The following is a 17,332-nucleotide window of genomic DNA, read 5'->3' on the forward strand; positions in this document are numbered from 1 at the left end:
TTTGGATGCAGCCACTTAACATTATTTAATATTTAAAATGTCACCTGTTTCAATCCAAATATACAATCAAACCTAGGATACTGATATTGGTAACTGTCAAAATTCCTACAAATATAGGACTAAGTTTCTTCTCTCTTACTTGCCACACCCGACTTTATTATAGTCTAAAATGATTCTTGAAATAACAGTAATAAATTTCATTATATGTCTCTGCCGAGGATGGCTGGGAATTCTTGGAGATGTAATCATAACAATTCTGTAGGAACCAGCCTTATTAGTTTAATCCAATAAAAACTGCATTTACAAATATATATTTGGTTCCTTGTCTATAATAAGCAAAATCTTGTATCCCACAGCAAAACAAGAATTCAGTAAATAATCAAATGTAGCCACTTACCATGAGAACAAGGAAGAATTCTGAGTTTATCTCCATCCTCATATTCATCCAGACAAATGGCACAAACATCATACTCATCTCCTGAAGCAGAGAAGTTTTGAATGAAACAGTACAGAAGCAGAAGTAAAATGCAGAAATGACAGGAGTAACTTACGATTTTATAGAATTCTAATACTTAGTATTAGGATGGCAGCTTCTATACAAGAATAAATGGAGCACTTTTGGTGAAAGATATTTCACAATGTATGGAGTGTCAATCAAGAAGCTACCTGAAATGTCTTACACCAAAGCTTTCTTTTCCTAACTGGGTACTGCAAAAGCCCAGGAAAGACAAAAGTGCCAAATTGTTTACAGCACCATCTTAATATCTTTACTCTTAAAAAATAAATCTTTATTCAGCTAAAATAAAAGCATTTGCTTTCTTTGAGTCATGTGCCTTCAAGTCAGTATTTTGACTTGAAGGCACATGACTCAGCGTTAGATGAGACTGCAGTTTTCTTGGCAAGGTTTTTCAAAGGTGCCCTTGCCTCCTTCCTAGGGCTGAGAGAAAATGACTGGCCCAAGGTCACACAGCTGCTTTGTGTCTAAGGTGGGACTAGAACTAATGGTCTCCTGTCTTAATCACTACATCAAGCTGGCCCTCTGCAAGTGATATTTAAGGGAGGGGGAAATCTCCAAATAACTGATTATTTTTATGGAGGAATGAGGCATAGAATTGAATAGTCCAAAAGAACTTTTGTTAGCCAAGAATCTAAGAAAGATTTCAGTTTTTCATGCTGTGGCTGAAAATCCTGGCCAGATTTCCAAAGTAATTCCCAATAAGGAATATAGTCTTTAGGGCAGTAAAATGGTCAGATTTGCTTTCAGAAGATACAGATAACACTGGCAGCAATAAAGGGTACTGTTGTGCTAACAGAGTAAAGGGCCATCTCAAAGTGTCAGAAATTTCATTATCTAGTCAGCTAAGTGACTTTGACAAGGGAGTAAATTGTGTGGCTACTGAATTTGCACTTGTCATTAAGCAAGGAGGGTGAGCTCACTATAGAAAACAGACATGACTCAAAATGATATTGACAGGTTGGAACAATGAGCTGAAGCTAGTGTGAGCTTTAATTGAGCTACCAAAAATTTAAAATGAAGCCAGACTATAGTTGCATTCATGACCTGGGTGGCCATATAAACTGATTTAATAAACAAATGGGCTAAATTAATACATATTACATGGGGTCTTGACAATACAGATGGTCTTGACTTAACAACCACTCATCTATAATTGTTTGAACTTAAATGATGGTACTGGATCATGTTCTGATCATCATAGCATCCTGTGATTGTATGATTGCCATTTGTGACCTTCATTGCTGGCTTCTGACACGCAATGTGAAAGACAGCAAGAAGCTGTAAATGGTAACCAAGTGATGTCATGCTTAACAATGTCTTGGGATTTGCTTAATGATGGCAATTGGGAATGCCCAAATTTCTGTTGCTACACTTTCATGTGATACCACACTTCACAACCATATTGCTTAACCCTGAAAATTCCAGTTCCAATTACCCTTGTTAACTGAGGTCCACATGTAGACATGAAAATGATTTAAGATATTCTAAATAGAACATGAGGTGACTCTGTTATTAATTTTCATTGATTAGTACAATCATACAGTTTTTCATGGGAAACAATTATTCAATTATAATTTGTTAACCAGGCTTCAGTCAGAGAAACATGTCAAATTTACCACACTGAAAGAAACTGATAAATTGAAACATGTCCACAAAGAGGAACCATGAGCAGCCTGGAAACCAATGAAGACTCAGAAAGATGTGGATAAGTCCAGGCATTTTAGCTCTAAGATGCTAATTCACCTTTGTTGTTCCAGAGGACAGGACTAGAATCACTAGATTAAAGTTGTAATAAATAGATCTAGCAAAAGATTAGAAGTACTGTATTACAGAGGAAGAGCCTCAACTAATGAGACTAAAGAGTTATAATCAGAGGCTGAGTGGCTATTTCTCTGTAGAGTGAGTAATCTAATAAGATATTTGCATCCCACCAGAAGCACAGCAGAAATTGTAATGCAAATACACATATAGAAAAGGTTCACTGAAATTAATGCTGGTAACAATACAAGACTATTCCCAGACTTCCTCATCCTAAATACTAATAATGCTCCAGTTCCCTAGTCTCATTACTGTGACATAACTGTCATGACATTTTCCTGTTCCACCCACCAGGAAAGCTAGTTTTTATGCCATACAAGAAGTCTCAGTGTTGCTAAGATACAGCCTAGAACCTGTTGGCTCAGATTTAACACACAAATTCAGTTTGGAGATGAAAGAATCCTTCTCTTTCTAAAAAGTTTCAATAATTAGTCTCATCTGAATGCAAAGAAAGGCATAAAGTTTGCAGGCAAACTTGAAAGAACTTGAAAGAAAATGAAGGAATGCCTAACACCAAGATTATACTCCTCCAAATCTGCCATCCGAATATGAAATAAAAAAGCACAAATAATTAACCCCTTCAGTATCAACAGGGTTTGAGCAGCTGTAATTGGTGCTAATGGATTTTGCATTAGTGCCCTGGGAAATCTTTTCTTCAACAAATGGCATTTCTGGCTCCTCTCTTGCCAAATACAGTATCACAAAGAGCTAATTCTGAACTAGGTTTTCTAAGGTACAACTTCTTTGTGCCAGGAACCACGGGGATTAGGTAGGCCTGCTTTGTTTTGATGCCGTCATTCTCATAGCAATGCCTTTGATTAAAGAAGCTTAAAACCCTATTTGTGTTAACATTTTTCCACAATCACATTTTGTTTTCCTCTGGGAGGTTAGTATGCATGATTTTACAAGCAACTTAGTTTATATTTTAGCATTGACAACTGAACTATTAACAGGAGAGTAAGTTCTATCTTGATGCTTTCCAATTAAAACTGCTGGGAGAAAAAACTCTTAAAGACTTGTTTTTTAAATTAAGTACAAGTAAGTCTGCAAATTCTGTGAAATGGCAAGAAATCTGCCTAACTACCCATAAGAGAGAAAAAAATGCTTCACATACCATAGGCAATTAGGTCTGTAAGCATCCAACAAGTCACATTAAGATTTACTACTATTATTATTATTATAGCTTTTTTAACACAATGTAATCAATGTATTTTTACAGTAAGTATAAGCAGCATTAATGTGAAAACGTTAATTGAGAATTTATATTTCTAAGCTGGGAATGGTAGAAATGTTTAAGTAATGTCAAACAAGATGACCTTTAGTTTAATGCAATAGAAATCAAGTTATATTGGAACTAGGGTGTTACACTTTGTGACATACCCTGCAATTTGTTAATGCTGAAACATAAATTATAAGGGGTATCTATAAACTCTTCAGTAGTTATTTAGCTTCCATTTTTCAGGCAATTATTTATGTAAGGTAATAATAGTATCTGCTCTGCCCTTCTAAATCAGATAAATTGAAGAATTATAGTGTATATAGCCATTACGTGAAAAACAATTATCATTATGTTATTAGAATGTTTGTTTCAGGAGATTTAAAAAAAGTCATTCCAGAAACAGGAGTCTCAAAGAGTTCAAATATACAAATACATTTGTATATACATCTGGCTCCTCATTTTACCAACCTTGGAACAATGGAAGACTGAGTCAACCTTGAGCAGGTCTGGATTGAATTCCTGGCTATGGGCAGAGTTTGCCTGCAATAATGGATTCTAACCATTGCACTACCAGGACTAATAAAATCATCTAAAGCAGCGGTTCTCAACCTATGGGTCGCGACCCCATTTGGGGTCGATTGACCATTTCACGGGGGTCGCCAAGCAAGGCTGTCCGCCATTTTTTTCCCCTTTTCTGGCGGGTGCCTTACCTCCCTTGAGCTGGGCCAGCTGGTGGTCGGCCTGCTCCGTCTCTGCCGCTTGCCAGCTACGCCTCAGCCGGCGCAGGGGGCGAAACCACACATGCGCGGCGCTCCCGGGCAAGGAAAGTCCTCGACTTACGACCGGTTGGGTAGTCCTCGACTTACGACCAGTTTAGTCCTCGACTTACGACCGGTTTAGTCCTCGACTTACGACCGGTTTAGTCCTCGACTTACGACCGGTTTAGTCCTCGACTTACGACCGGTTTAGTCCTCGACTTACGACCGGTTGGGGGTTGCGGCATTAAAAAGGTTGAGAACCACTGATCTAAAGGATAGGGATTTGGAGCAAAGCAGCAGGCATTTAAAGAACACAGGAGCCTTTGAGGGAGCTTCTCTAGAGCTCATGAGCATCAGAAAAAGTCCAAAGCAGGGAGGAAAAAAAATCAGGAATTGCTAAAAGGGAGTCACCTGTTAATGTTTCTGCTGCCAGTGCTGTATGTCTGACTGTTTGCTTGCTACTGAGGCAAACTACACCTTCATTCCCATGGGGGGGGGGCGGTAGGGGGAAAGGTGATGTTTTATGGGTTTTATGTTGTGGATTTTTAATGCTATAAGCTGACAGTGTTAACATGTATGAGTTGGGAGGTCATAAAATTTGTTTAATTATTCAATGAATGAAAATAATAAACTATGGATAATTGATAATACAAGGGGATAATACAAGTCAAGACAAAGTATTGGACAACATCTCAAAGTATCACAAACTGGAAACTGAAAGATTATTGCATAACCCAGCCATGGTGGTTCAATGGTTAGTGGCACACTGGGTGTCATGCCAAAAAATATTGTGGCATTTAATAAATTTCCATCTGTCAATTTGGATCCACACATATACTTCGATATATTATGACATCCTAGGTTCTTCGGAAGAACTCAAGGTGAACAAAGGCCAACATCAACTAAAGAACTGGCAACTGTGATTGTTGTGAACAAATAATATTTACAAGTGATTCTTGCAACTGGAGTTACATAGAAAATACATCAAACAAAATGTTAGCTGTGGCTAAATCAGGTAATTCTTGGTTAATGACTGTTTGATTAGTGCGTGTTCAAGATTACAACAAACCCCCAGAAAGATACTTATGACCCAGATTCAGAGTTCAAATATCCAGCCCCCAACATGGTTATGTGAGTGCATTTTTGGTGTGCTCAGCAACCACTCAATATTTATGACAATTTGCAGCATCCCATGGTCACATGAGCGCAATTTACAACTTTTTTTTTTTTGCCAGAAATTGACATTCACTTCTGCTCTCTGGCAAAAAGCACCATACTTAATGACTGTGGCATTTGCTTAACAACCATGGTGTTCACTTAACAACTGTGGCAGTCATTTAATGACCACCACAAAATATGTAGTAAAATCAAGTCAGTCACATTATGACCACTTAATGACTGGCATGACATATAATCATAATTCTGGTCTTAATTGCAATTATATTGAGGGCTACCTGTAGAATTAAAAATATCAGAGTCCAGAAAGTATCTTACAATTAACTTAGCCTTTAATGTGAAGACTAAAATATATTCACCCCAGATTCAAAATCTCCTTCAAACCTTGAAAGATAGATGAGTGTAGGTTCTACTGCTAATTCTATTATGCACCACCAAAATGAAAAGCTCTGTTTTACAGACTCCATTAATAATGGAATCAATGTAACACTCACCCTTGATCAAATATAAATATAACTGTTCCAGCTGCCTGTAACTCTAAACAATAATCTGGCAGTGATTTTGAATTCAAATAGACTGGATGTTATATATTAAAAGTTGTATATTGAAAAGTCCATGTATAATTAACAAGTATTAGCAATTATTAAAAATAATTTCAATTAAAAATACAGTACAATTCAATAATTTACAAATCTCCAGGAAAAAGGTTCTTAGTTTGTGCCCTGGGATTTTCAGCTGGCAAACAGGGGTTTTTTTTTTTTTATAGCCAGTGGATGTGTTAATGGAAACGGCAAGCTCAACAGTTTACATGAACCTGGAAGGAGCATCTTGCCAAGAACAGCTGTTCCCACCCACCTCAAATTTGATCCAATCAATTGCAGCAAAAGAAAAGGAAAAGGTAACTGTTTCTGAAAGTCACTTTTAAAATGAAATTATACCACTCCAAATCTACACCAAAGAAACACACAACTACTCCAAATGCCGGAGGGGGGGGGAAGCATTTATAGTTTTCTATCTGTATAAAAAAGTTAATGTCTCTTGAACTGTCCTGGAAGTAAAGAATTAGGTCTGGTTTAGGGGCTGTACCTAGCTATCCATTTACTTGGACAATCAAATGATAGGGAAGGAGCAAGACCTCTGATATCATCTACTCCACATGAAAATGCTTTTGTCCATGTCGGGTGAAGTGAGGAACATGTTTCTCCTTGTTTTGTATTGGCAAAAACAATCTTTGTATGACCAATTTAAGACTCAGTGCAAGTCCCATCTTGCTCTACAGCAGGGGTCTCCAAACTTGGCAACTTTAAGACTTGTGGACTTCAACTCCCAGAATTCTTGAACCAGCAAAGTCAGTGGGCAAGCTGGCAGGGAAAGTTGCCAAGTTTGCTCTACAGCGAGGAAAGGGCAAAGTAGCCACAACAAGCTTCCTTTCCAGCAGTCCAGGTGGTTCCCTACAAGAGCGGCTTTGCTTCTAGTTGGCTGCTCTGCAATTTTCTCGTTTTCAGCAGCCAAGGCAGCAACCACACAAAGGCTGATTAGATAGAGTAGCTGCATTTAATTACAACTTGATGAAAATGATTCTTCAGTTGTCTGGGATGATTTCCTTCTTCATAATATGAAACAAATTGCCTCAGCTAAATAGTAAACATTTATAGAGAAAACTACCTAACTGTTGCATTGCAAAATTTACAATTGCAGAAAGGAAGGTGTAATGTGCAAATTACTTCTATTTGTGAGGTTGCTTCTATTAAAGGTAATTTATATAAAGGCCAGAGGAATGAATATACATATATAAATTATACTTTATAATTATAAATAAAAATAAATAAACCAAAGCCTTGAATGGCGCTAACTACAGATTTTTGAAGGCAGCTTGGCATAGAACTCTAGAGTGGCCCCCTATGCCAACTGCTCTCCCCTTAGTGTCCATGGGCATTGACTCTAATTTATGTCCACTTTGTAAAGACAGAAAGGTAGAATTATCTCCAAAGAACATCAATAAAGGGACTTCTCCACTCAGTGCCAAAGTCTCCCATTTTATCCGCCCTCTATATCTGAAAGTAAAATAGCATAGTGGCTCTCTAAATTAGGACCTGAAGTAGCAGCATAAGAAGTCAACAAGCAGCAGCTATTTAAAAGTTTGTTAATGTGGAGTCCATGGGCACTTTTCAACTTAAAGTTGCAATGAAACAAACAACTTATGGTTACTTTAAACAGGTATAAATTTTTATTTCATTAGGGCACTATAAACAAAAGTAGCATACGTGCATGTGTATCCTACGAGTTCAATACAATGTAAGATACATAGTTTAACATAAGAGCAAAGTAATAGTTATTCTTTGCAGTGAATAGGCAGGCAGCTCCCTCCCACAATTCACTGACAGCCAGATGCACTGGAATTTCAACCTACATTCATTCATTTCAGAGGGGCAGCTGCATGCCCTGCACCATATATACAGTTAGTTATTAACCCCTCTGCCTTTCTGGTAGAAGAGAAACAGTTTGTTCTTTTGAGGACTGCAGACAATTCTCCAAATAGAAGAACACAACCAAAACTATGGTACCAGGGCTAGGAAAGATTATTCTTGAATCTCTGATAACATATGGTAATCTATAAGAAGCTCCAAGAAAGCCACAAAAGGAATGAGACGTTAGCTTCAAAGATCATTCCAGAAAGCAGGTAACAACACAGTCTGCTATAATAAGCAGCTATAACAGTTTTAAACAAATAATAGCGGTGCAGGAAGATGAGGGTGGGCATACTCCCCAATTGGTCTGGCAAAAGGAAGAGAGTGGAACTCCCTCAGCATATCAACCCTCTAGGGCACATTCTTTTGAAGGCCCCCATGGTGGTAACCCCGGGGGGCAGTCACCCATGAGTAGACCCACTGACCTCCGTGATCTTGATCTTGCTCTACCATGCTTTGAGAGAATTGACACCCGGCTACGACCCGCACACCCCCGGCAGTGCAACTGGGCGAATGTACGAACGGAGAACGGCTTACAACCTCCTAATCCACCTAGTCGAGACAAACCTGCTAACAACGATGGATTGCATGATGGAACGTTCTTCTGTGACCAAGGTGCCCTACCCGGCAACTACGAGGACTCAGCCGGTAGTGTGGGTCTGTCGGTGACTTATGTCGGTATGGGCAATGCACCCCTAGACCCCCCTCCATCCACCCCCCTTAGTGCTTTATGGATGCCGGCACACCGTCGGCAAAGGACAATCCATCACGGAGCGATGGCACCCCCCTGTAGACGGGGAGCTTGGACCCGCTCCGCAACGCGTGCTGCGCTTGAGGCTGCGAGGGGTGACTGTGGGGTTTCTGATGCATCTGGACGGCTTGGTTGAGGTGTCCAGCTTGCAGTGGATGGAGGAGAGCGAGAGACGCTTGAGGTGGTTGGGGACCGTGAGACGTCTTCCGAGAATGGACGGTTGCGCGGCCTCGCCGCCTCTCCCATGTGTGGAGATGCCGAGCGGAGCAGAGTGGAGAGGGGTGGACGCCCTGCTCGTAAACACGACGTGCACCCCGTGGAGACTGGCGCAGGCGTCTATGACTCCATGGGCCTTCCTGGAGTGCAAAACGAGCGGCGGTACCCCCCTCCCCCTACTTGTGCATCCTGGGGTAAAGGGTGTTTCCACCCCATAAGCCAGCCATACCCTCCACTGCTCTCCAATTCGGAAGTAATCGCAGGATCACTTCTTCGGGGAAAAGCATCTCCGGCGGAGGAGTGTGTCCATGAGAGGAGGACTGACTCCGAGACCATTTTCATCCTTCCCTGCCAATTTCTCCAGAAAGTCAGTGGGGAAGCTGGCAGGGAAAGTTGCAAGTTGCTGGCGTTAAGTCTCCGTGACCTGCTCATCCTCCCAAGCTGTTAATTCACGTAATACTATGAATGTTCCCTGACCCTCATGGCGCCTCCCTTGCATCCTTCCCCATCCTCTCCCGCACCTCCTCTGTCCCTCCCCCCAACAGACACTTGCCTGCCTGCCTGCCTGCCTGCCTGGAACTTGCAACTTCCTGCTGGCTTCCCAATGACTTGGTTATGGGAAGCTGGCAGGAAGTTGCCTTACCGAATGACCATGGGGCTCGGTTAACAGCAACTGGGACTGCAGGAATTGCCGTTGCTAAGTAGTGCAGTCATACTTTATATTAATGACAGAAATTTCAGTCCGAATTATTGTGATAATTGAAGACTATTTGTACACCAAACTGACTTCATAATTGAGAGCTAGTAATATTGCATAAGAATACTGTGGCTGCATATGATATTAATCTAATTTATTGTCTTTGATATACATTTTCTCTATGCAAGTTCAGTAATTGTACATCTTGGACAAAAGACCAACATAATCTCATGGTTAATGTAAAGAGTCTTAGGGTTGCCACTCCATTTTTTTATTGGCAGTTATTCTGAAATGTGGTCTATATTTTTAATGCTTGTGATTCTATTTATTGCTTGTAAGATTAGTCTCCTCACATAAAAGTAGAGCTGATTTCCCTAACCACATGCCTATAAAGTCAGAAGAGGTGGCATTATGCCATTCATTTTCTTTTACATACTGGGTCATGTGGAGGAGAACACATACTGGGTCATGTGGAGGAGAACAGGTAAAGGTATCATTCTGGAAGGTAGGACTCATCAGGAATTGGACCTAGGGTGTGTAAGGCTCAGTCCTGCTACTATATTTATGTATTTGTTGGAAAGGAAAGGGGAAAGAAACCTTAGCCTCTTTCATAATCCTTTATAGTCCATTTCAAGCTCAATGAAACAAAACTATTCAGCAAAGATCACTCAGCTTTGCATAGTAAATCTCATTAAGATTAGAAGAAATTAATTTTGCACATCATGTCAAATACACTTTTCAATCAAATATCTGCTTTGCAGTAGTACTACTGACAATATCATGAATAATGCAAGATATTTATCAAGGGCAAACAACATACGGGGTAGAGTTTTGCCTTGAATTCATAGATATTCTTTCTGTTGATAGTGGTATTATGTAGTTATAGATCTGTTTATAAGCTACAACAAATGGTCCACTGAATTATGCCATGTTATAAAGCAAAAACCCTCACAAACTGACATCCTCACTCCCCCCTGAACAGTACACAATGAAGAAAAAGTACAATATACCATGGGAAAATTCAGTTCAAGCACATGTCAAAGGAAAGATCCTATTCAGTTTTTTAATGACTGATTTCTGAAAACTTAATACAGTACAGACTTTCTCAATAAGATGTCCTTCAGATATGTGGAAGCAGATTCTTTGAAACTGCTGCCATACTACCTGGAAATTCTGCAAATCAGAATCCCAAACAGTTGTCAAAGCAGTAGCGGAAAACAGCTATAGCGTATACAGCAAGCTTCTTTTCTCCTTTTGACAGCAAACAACAAAACCTTAATGGGACTTCCGGTGGCAGGCGACCTCGTCAGACGCAGCTGTAGCTGCCTCCCGCCTGTTTCTGCGTAAAAGCCGTTTTGACAGCCAGCACCAGCTGTCAAACTGCTTGATACCTTTCCCCTGGGCATAAGGGGATAGGTGAGCTGCCCGGGGTAGGAGTTGAGTTCCCGAGTCGTCCCTTGTGGACGATGTAGGTGAGAACTCCTCCGGAGCCCCGGGCTTCTCCGCGATCCAGGACGCCTTCGCTGTAGCGAAGCTAGAAGCCGCCGCCACCGCTGCAACTTAAAGCGAACTGTGAGTTTTNGCAGCAACCACACAAAGGCTGATTAGATAGAGTAGCTGCATTTAATTACAACTTGATGAAAATGATTCTTCAGTTGTCTGGGATGATTTCCTTCTTCATAATATGAAACAAATTGCCTCAGCTAAATAGTAAACATTTATAGAGAAAACTACCTAACTGTTGCATTGCAAAATTTACAATTGCAGAAAGGAAGGTGTAACGTGCAAATTACTTCTATTTGTGAGGTTGCTTCTATTAAAGGTAATTTATATAAAGGCCAGAGGAATGAATATACATATATAAATTATACTTTATAATTATAAATAAAAATAAATAAACCAAAGCCTTGAATGGCGCTAACTACAGATTTTTGAAGGCAGCTTGGCATAGAACTCTAGAGTGGTCCCCTATGCCAACTGCTCTCCCCTTAGTGTCCATGGGCATTGACTCTAATTTATGTCCACTTTGTAAAGACAGAAAGGTAGAATTATCTCCAAAGAACATCAATAAAGGGACTTCTCCACTCAGTGCCAAAGTCTCCCATTTTATCCGCCCTCTATATCTGAAAGTAAAATAGCATAGTGGCTCTCTAAATTAGGACCTGAAGTAGCAGCATAAGAAGTCAACAAGCAGCAGCTATTTAAAAGTTTGATAATGTGGAGTCCATGGGCACTTTTCAACTTAAAGTTGCAATGAAACAAACAACTTATGGTTACTTTAAACAGGTATAAATTTTTATTTCATTAGGGCACTATAAACAAAAGTAGCATACATGCATGTGTATCCTACGAGTTCAATGCAATGTAAGATACATAGTTTAACATAAGAGCAAAGTAATAGTTATTCTTTGCAGTGAATAGGCAGGCAGCTCCCTCCCACAATTCACTGACAGCCAGATGCACTGGAATTTCAACCTACATTCATTCATTTCAGAGGGGCAGCTGCATGCCCTGCACCATATATACAGTTAGTTATTAACCCCTCTGCCTTTCTGGTAGAAGAGAAACAGTTTGTTCTTTTGAGGACTACAGACAATTCTCCAAATAGAAGAACACAACCAAAACTATGGTACCAGGGCTAGGAAAGATTATTCTTGAATCTCTGATAACATATGGTAATCTATAAGAAGCTCCAAGAAAGCCACAAAAGGAATGAGACGTTAGCTTCAAAGATCATTCCAGAAAGCAGGTAACAACACAGTCTGCTGTAATAAGCAGCTATAACAGTTTTAAACAAATAATAGCGGTGCAGGAAGATGAGGGTGGGCATACTCCCCAATTGGTCTGGCAAAAGGAAGAGAGTGGAACTCCCTCAGCATATCAACCCTCTAGGGCACATTCTTTTGAAGGCCCCCATGGTGGTAACCCCGGGGGGCAGTCACTCATGAGTAGACCCACTGACCTCCGTGATCTTGATCTTGCTCTACCATGCTTTGAGAGAATTGACACCCGGCTACGACCCGCACACCCCCGGCAGTGCAACTGGGCGAATGTACGAACGGAGAACGGCTTACGACCTCCTAATCCACCTAGTCGAGACAAACCTGCTAACAACGATGGATTGCATGATGGAACGTTCTTCTGTGACCAAGGTGCCCTACCCGGCAACTACGAGGACTCAGCCGGTAGTGTGGGTCTGTCGGTGACTTATGTCAGTATGGGCAATGCACCCCTAGACCCCCCTCCATCCACCCCCCTTAGTGCTTTATGGACGCCGGCACACCGTCGGCAAAGGACAATCCATCACGGAGCGATGGCACCCCCCTGTAGACGGGGAGCTTGGACCCGCTCCGCAACGCGTGCTGCGCTTGAGGCTGCGAGGGGTGACTGTGGGGTTTCTGATGCATCTGGACGGCTTGGTTGCGGTGTCCGGCTTGCAGTGGATGGAGGAGAGCGAGAGACGCTTGAGGTGGTTGGGGACCGTGAGACGTCTTCCGAGAATGGACGGTTGCGCGGCCTCGCCGCCTCTCCCATGTGTGGAGATGCCGAGCGGAGCAGAGTGGAGAGGGGTGGACGCCCTGCTCGTAAACACGACGTGCACCCCGTGGAGACTGGCGCAGGCGTCTATGACTCCATGGGCCTTCCTGGAGTGCAAAACGAGCGGCGGCACCCCCCTCCCCCTACTTGTGCATCCTGGGGTAAAGGGTGTTTCCACCCCATAAGCCAGCCATACCCTCCACTGCTCTCCAATTCGGAAGTAATCGCAGGATCACTTCTTCGGGGAAAAGCATCTCCGGCGGAGGAGTGTGTCCATGAGAGGAGGACTGACTCCGAGACCATTTTCATCCTTCCCTGCCAATTTCTCCAGAAAGTCAGTGGGGAAGCTGGCAGGGAAAGTTGCAAGTTGCTGGCGTTAAGTCTCCGTGACCTGCTCATCCTCCCAAGCTGTTAATTCACGTAATACTATGAATGTTCCCTGACCCTCATGGCGCCTCCCTTGCATCCTTCCCCATCCTCTCCTGCACCTCCTCTGTCCCTCCCCCCAACAGACACTTGCCTGCCTGCCTGCCTGCCTGCCTGGAACTTGCAACTTCCTGCTGGCTTCCCAATGACTTGGTTATGGGAAGCTGGCAGGAAGTTGCCTTACCGAATGACCATGGGGCTCGGTTAACAGCAACTGGGACTGCAGGAATTGCCGTTGCTAAGTAGTGCAGTCATACTTTATATTAATGACAGAAATTTCAGTCCGAATTATTGTGATAGTTGAAGACTATTTGTACACCAAACTGACTTCATAATTGAGAGCTAGTAATATTGCATAAGAATACTGTGGCTGCATATGATATTAATCTAATTTATTGTCTTTGATATACATTTTCTCTATGCAAGTTCAGTAATTGTACATCTTGGACAAAAGACCAACATAATCTCATGGTTAATGTAAAGAGTCTTAGGGTTGCCACTCCATTTTTTTATTGGCAGTTATTCTGAAATGTGGTCTATATTTTTAATGCTTGTGATTCTATTTATTGCTTGTAAGATTAGTCTCCTCACATAAAAGTAGAGCTGATTTCCCTAACCACATGCCTATAAAGTCAGAAGAGGTAGCATTATGCCATTCATTTTCTTTTACATACTGGGTCATGTGGAGGAGAACACATACTGGGTCATGTGGAGGAGAACAGGTAAAGGTATCATTCTGGAAGGTAGGACTCATCAGGAATTGGACCTAGGGTGTGTAAGGCTCAGTCCTGCTACTATATTTATGTATTTGTTGGAAAGGAAAGGGGAAAGAAACCTTAGCCTCTTTCATAATCCTTTATAGTCCATTTCAAGCTCAATGAAACAAAACTATTCAGCAAAGATCACTCAGCTTTGCATAGTAAATATCATTAAGATTAGAAGAAATTAATTTTGCACATCATGTCAAATACACTTTTCAATCAAATATCTGCTTTGCAGTAGTACTACTGACAATATCATGAATAATGCAAGATAGGTATTTATCAAGGGCAAACAACATGCGGGGTAGAGTTTTGCCTTGAATTCATAGATATTCTTTCTGTTGATAGTGGTATTATGTAGTTATAGATCTGTTTATAAGCTACAATAAATGGTCCACTGAATTATGCCATGTTATAAAGCAAAAACCCTCACAAACTGACATCCTCACTCCCCCCTGAACAGTACACAATGAAGAAAAAGTACAATATACCATGGGAAAATTCAGTTTAAGCACATGTCAAAGGAAAGATCCTATTCAGTTTTTTAATGACTGATTTCTGAAAACTTAATACAGTACAGACTTTCTCAATAAGATGTCCTTCAGATATGTGGAAGCAGATTCTTTGAAACTGCTGCCATACTACCTGGAAATTCTGCAAATCAGAATCCCAAACAGTTGTCAAAGCAGTAGCGGAAAACAGCTATAGCGTATACAGCAAGCTTCTTTTCTCCTTTTGACAGCAAACAACAAAACCTTAATGCCCTGAGTAGAAGATATCATTCTGTACTTGAAATATAGAAGAACTAGTTTATTTCTTCTAAGAGCTGTTATTGAACGACTGTTGACAAATAACTGCTTTTGTAAGCTATTTACATGATTCATATTATATAAGAGGGCAGACTTCATTGAATTAAGTTGTCATAAGCTATAGAATAAAGAAAAAAAATCACGATCTCCTTTCTTGAAATTACAATATTTTATCTTGAAACATTTTTATGCTTTACTTGTAGTACATTTACATCCTGCTTTCTTACATCGTGGAACTACATTCTAGTGTGCCCACAAAAGTGCTTCTTTCCATATGACTTCTACAGAGCAGTTTTTAGTTGAGGAAGCTGGGTCAGGGAGCTGAAAGGGGCAACCATATTTTCCATTCCTTCCAACATGCGTTCTGCTCTTGTCTATTCTAGACTTCAGTCAGGAGCTTTGCATACCAATCCTATACTAATTGCATTGAAAGCATTAGAGTTTGTCAGTGTGCAAAACACTATCAAATTGTTTTCTGCAGCTCTAACACAGTGTTTAAAATCGGCCAGGGTAGAGATTATTTTAAAATTTCTAAAACATTCCATTTACCTTTCTTGAACTTATGTATTGGAAGCTTCTTAAGCTGATCCTTTTGCAGACGATTCCTTCTTGCTCTGTGTCTGTCTTGAACAAATTTTGTTATCTTAAAAGAGAAAAATAAAATAAGAAAGTATAGGACTACTCAATTTGTTTTGAGTTACCTAAAAATAAGGAAGTATAATAAAACTATTTATAAAATACAACAATAAGACTCCTACATGTAAATTCTTATCCAAATCTTCAGTTAACATAATACGATAATGTTTAAACTTTCAGCAGTTATGGACTGCTAAGAAAAACATATGATAACTGTAAGAACCACCTACTTCTACTGTAGGAAAACATTTTTCCAGTTCACCTTCATATGACTAGTACTATTTTAATAAATTTGCTGCACAAAAAAATATCTATTACTCTAAGTACTAGCTACTTTTTGTTCACTTGCTTATGTAAAAGAAATGCATTAATCATCACAAAAAATAATAAAATAAAATTCTTAAAGGTCTGATGCATTAAATCTTGCATAATAAACTCTTGTATTCCAGATACATTTGAAAATATCTGGAATCATAGTTCCCTTAACCTGCAACATAAAAAGGATTTTAACCTTTAATTTGCTTCTCTAACCTACTATGATATTCAACTTGTAGTCTACCCCAATTCCTAAAATAAACAATGAAAAAGAATTGTGACAAAAACTATAAGCTTCATATACCATCAGAAGCAACAAGCATATTTTAATTAAAGGTTGGGTTTATAATATTTGCACATGAAACCTTCTATGTGGCATGCAGGGGATTCATATCATATTAAGTTGAATATAAATACTATCCATAAGGAAGCTCTTCTTAAACTGATGAATCCATGGAAAACTCAACTGGAGTGATAACCCAAACAGCTTTTTAAACCTATGCTAAAGATTCTAATGTACAGTTTACCTAATGCCAGCAATATCTTTCACAAATACATACACTAAACATTAAAACAATGAGTTCAGCAATAAAAATGTGTTTATATGTGTAGAGAAAATCTAAAGATAACATAATGAGAAAATATTATACCTACCATGAATATAACAATAAGGATGAGACAGATTCCCACAATAATTAAGAATGGGATTAGGTAATATTCCAAAGGAAGACTGAACTCTGGAATTAGCACAATATGGGCTCTGTGAAGGAAAGGAAAAATAATTTATTGTAAAAATTCTACCAACATGTTATACAGAGAAGAATATCTGTAAGGAAATCTGAAAATACTTCACTTTTCTTCTGCTAAGACACTTGATTGTTACATTTGGTTATATATTTCTTTGAAGTTTTAAATTTACACAGATCATATATGTGGGCACTTTTATACTGTATATTTTTATAAGCCAGCATTATTTTTAAATAAAATCCTATAACTTTAGAAGGTAGGTAGCATAAAAACCCTTGCATAAATTTGTTTAAAATTTGAACACTGAAACCTACAAATTTCATATAACTTTCACAAGAAAATAGAAGGTTTTGAAATATGGAAATATACTTAAATCTGTGGCAATTTCAGCATCAAAAGCAAGCAAAACACCATCCTTACACTTAAGCTGAATATTTTGTTCTGTATATCACCATAGTAAGTAGAAGGTTTGTGAGGCATC

The 17,332-nt window shown here is 39.8% G+C and overlaps 1 protein-coding gene across 1 annotated transcript in view; it reads right to left on the reverse strand.

The window, feature by feature from the left end:
• Window positions 1-17,332, reverse strand: part of RNF13 (ring finger protein 13) — a gene marked incomplete in the record, with an annotated part of 42,939 nt that overhangs the window by 2,204 nt on the left and 23,403 nt on the right. Inside the window, 3 exon segments of the mRNA XM_015817732.1 lie at window positions 398-478; window positions 15,703-15,796; window positions 16,759-16,864. Of these exon segments, the coding sequence (XP_015673218.1) occupies window positions 398-478; window positions 15,703-15,796; window positions 16,759-16,864 (281 nt within the window).

Source organism: Protobothrops mucrosquamatus, unplaced genomic scaffold (assembly GCF_001527695.2).
Source record: "Protobothrops mucrosquamatus isolate PMUCROS unplaced genomic scaffold, P.Mucros_1.0 scaffold_129, whole genome shotgun sequence".
Lineage (NCBI taxonomy): Eukaryota > Metazoa > Chordata > Lepidosauria > Squamata > Viperidae > Protobothrops > Protobothrops mucrosquamatus.